The 2,419-nt window shown below is 57.6% G+C and overlaps 1 protein-coding gene across 1 annotated transcript; it reads left to right on the top strand.

Annotated features, from left to right (window-relative positions):
• Nucleotides 1-839: 839 nt before the first annotated feature.
• Nucleotides 840-1,703, top strand: GNI_097710 (retrovirus polyprotein; the record flags this gene model as incomplete). The annotated part of the gene is made up of 2 exons (XM_011132749.1): nucleotides 840-910; nucleotides 1,015-1,703. Coding segments are annotated over 2 exons (760 nt in total), but the record flags the coding sequence as incomplete, so codon positions are not given.
• Nucleotides 1,704-2,419: the final 716 nt, after the last annotated feature.

The raw sequence follows: 2,419 nt of genomic DNA, 5'->3' as shown, positions 1-2,419 counted from the left end.
GGCAGCGGACGGATCCGCGTCGTTGAGATACTCCTTCAGGCTCCGAGCAAGCAAGCGCTCGATGCGCGCGGAAGCCTTCGCTTGCCTTTTGGACCCGTTCCGGGTGGCAGACTCGAAGGCGATTCCAACGACGGAGCCAGTCATAGTCCGAAAGGCACGATCCCAGAAACTCCGAGGGAGGCGCCAAGGCCAGAACTTCGGCGACACCCTTACCGTCCGACACCACCGCTATCCTCGCGATGCAATCGGTGATCGGCGACAACTTCCCATTCGGACCGATGAACGCTGCCAGCGCCTCCCAACCCTCAACGTCAATCAAGCGCAGACCTCTAACCGCCTTCATTGAAAAATCACAGACCTGTAATCGCCTTCACTGAAAAATTAGAGAGTAAAAAATGCGTGCGGTATGTCTTCCGTGAGAAATGTCAGAATGAGCCGACAGAGGACATGACGTTGGAGTCACGAGTCGCGGGAACCGTGACTGGAGAGTCGAGAGACGGCCGAAATTTTCGGTAAGGGCCCTCGTGAAGGGGATCGAGATTGAGTTTCAGCAGGATACAGGCGCAGAGGTAAGCCTGCTGAGGAGAGAGGATTGCAGTCGCGCTGGCGTAAGAGTGTCGCAGCGCCGATAGCAAGTAAGCACAGTGCTGGGTTCAGGATCACTACCCGTGACGGAGCCAGTAGCGGTAACAGTGCAGGGCGATACGGACAATGTAGAGTTCGCGGTGCATGGCCAACCATCGATCCCGAACCTCCTGGGAGGGAAGAATGGGAACGGTTTGGTTTGGTTGAGAGAAGGTCCGCGAAGGCATTGGTCCTGGCGGCGCAGAGAGGCGCAGTTGATGAGATACGGCTTGCGGAGAAGTACAAAAAGCAGCCACCAGTAGTAGAGGAGCAGTCGGAGGACCCCGTCGAGAGGCAGCGGCAGGTATTCGTGGAGGGCACGGGACAGCTGGACCAGAGCCTGAGGAATGAGCTGTGGTCGCATACAGAGACGTACAGGAGAACCCAAAGGTGGAGAAGCAGCTGAAGCTCGGAGTCATTCGTGCTTCGAAAAGCGAGTGGGCCGCCGCGCCGCACTTCGTGAAGAAGAAGACGGGCGAGTGGAGGTGCGTTTTGGATTACTGGATGGTGAATCAAAGCATGACTGCCGACTCGTATCCGCTGCCCCAAATATGGGACCACTTGAGGGCCGCAGCAGGCCGTCAGCGCTTCACGACTCTCGATATGAACTCGGGATTCCGGAATGTGCCAATAGCGGAGGAGAGCAAGCACCTCACCGCGTTCGTCACACCGTTTGGGCTGTTCGAGTTCAATGTCATCCCCTTCGGGATTAAGAACTCGCCGGCGGAGTTCCAGCGCGCGATGGACATGGTGTTCGAGGAGGTGTTGGATGATCGCACTCTGTGTTACATTGATGATATCATCATCGCGACGGACAGGGTGCCGGAGATGATGCAGCGGTTGGAGAAGGTCTTGCGATTGTGCACAGAGAGAGGCTTCCATCTCAGGCTAGATAAGAGCGAGTGGCTCATGCCCGAAGTAAAGTACCTCGGTCACAAGATTGGGCGGCAAGGGATAGCGCGCCAGGAGAGGAAGATAGGCAACGCTCTCAATACCCCCGCCCCCATCTCAAGGAAGGAACTGCAGAGCTTCCTAGGAGCCGTTGGGTACGTACGACCCTTCATCCCGCGATTCGCCGAGTCCACTTCTTTACAGCCCACTTGACGGCGAAGAGTTCTCTCTCTCTTTCGTATCCCACTTTCTCTCCGCGTCGGTGAACTTTTTGGACGCGAACTCTAACGGGACCTCTCTACCCTCTTGCACCTGCTTCAACACCGAGCCAATGCCAACCTCCGAGGCATCTGTTTCGATGATGAGCGGCGCTGCTGGAACTGTGGAGCAACGAGGCGCCGACTACCGCCTGCTTCAGCGTCGTGAACGCCTCTCCTCGAGCGTCCGACCACACGAACAACCTGCCCTTCTTGAGCAACTGCGATGGGCACAGTAAGCCTGGATCACGTAGGACCCATGCAGCTAGATCAGCAGAGTTGGTGGCTCCTAGCTGTAATGGACCACGCGACGTGGTACACGGGATCGTGGATAACGAGCACGGTCACAGCTGCGCAGACGGCTCACGGGCTCACAACCGTTCGATATTCGGCGAGTGGTCTTAACGGACAACGGCACGAGCTTCAGGGGGGCGTTCCATGAGATGGTGGCTAGCGCGTTGGGCTGCGTCCATCTGACGGCGGCAACGTGTAGGCCGCAGGGGAACGGCATCAACGAAGACTCCCACAAGGCGTTCAGAAGCCGGTTCAAAGCACTGTGGCAAGAAGGACACCGCGACCTGGGTAGGATGGTGGCGGCGGTGTGTCGCACGCACAATACGACTCCGCACATCAGCACAGGTGTGACA

This window comes from Gregarina niphandrodes, assembly GCF_000223845.1.
Source record: "Gregarina niphandrodes unplaced genomic scaffold scaffold00020, whole genome shotgun sequence".
Lineage (NCBI taxonomy): Eukaryota > Apicomplexa > Conoidasida > Eugregarinorida > Gregarinidae > Gregarina > Gregarina niphandrodes.
The sequence above is the reverse complement of the archived record's forward strand: the minus strand, read 5'-3'. Positions and strand labels throughout refer to the sequence as shown.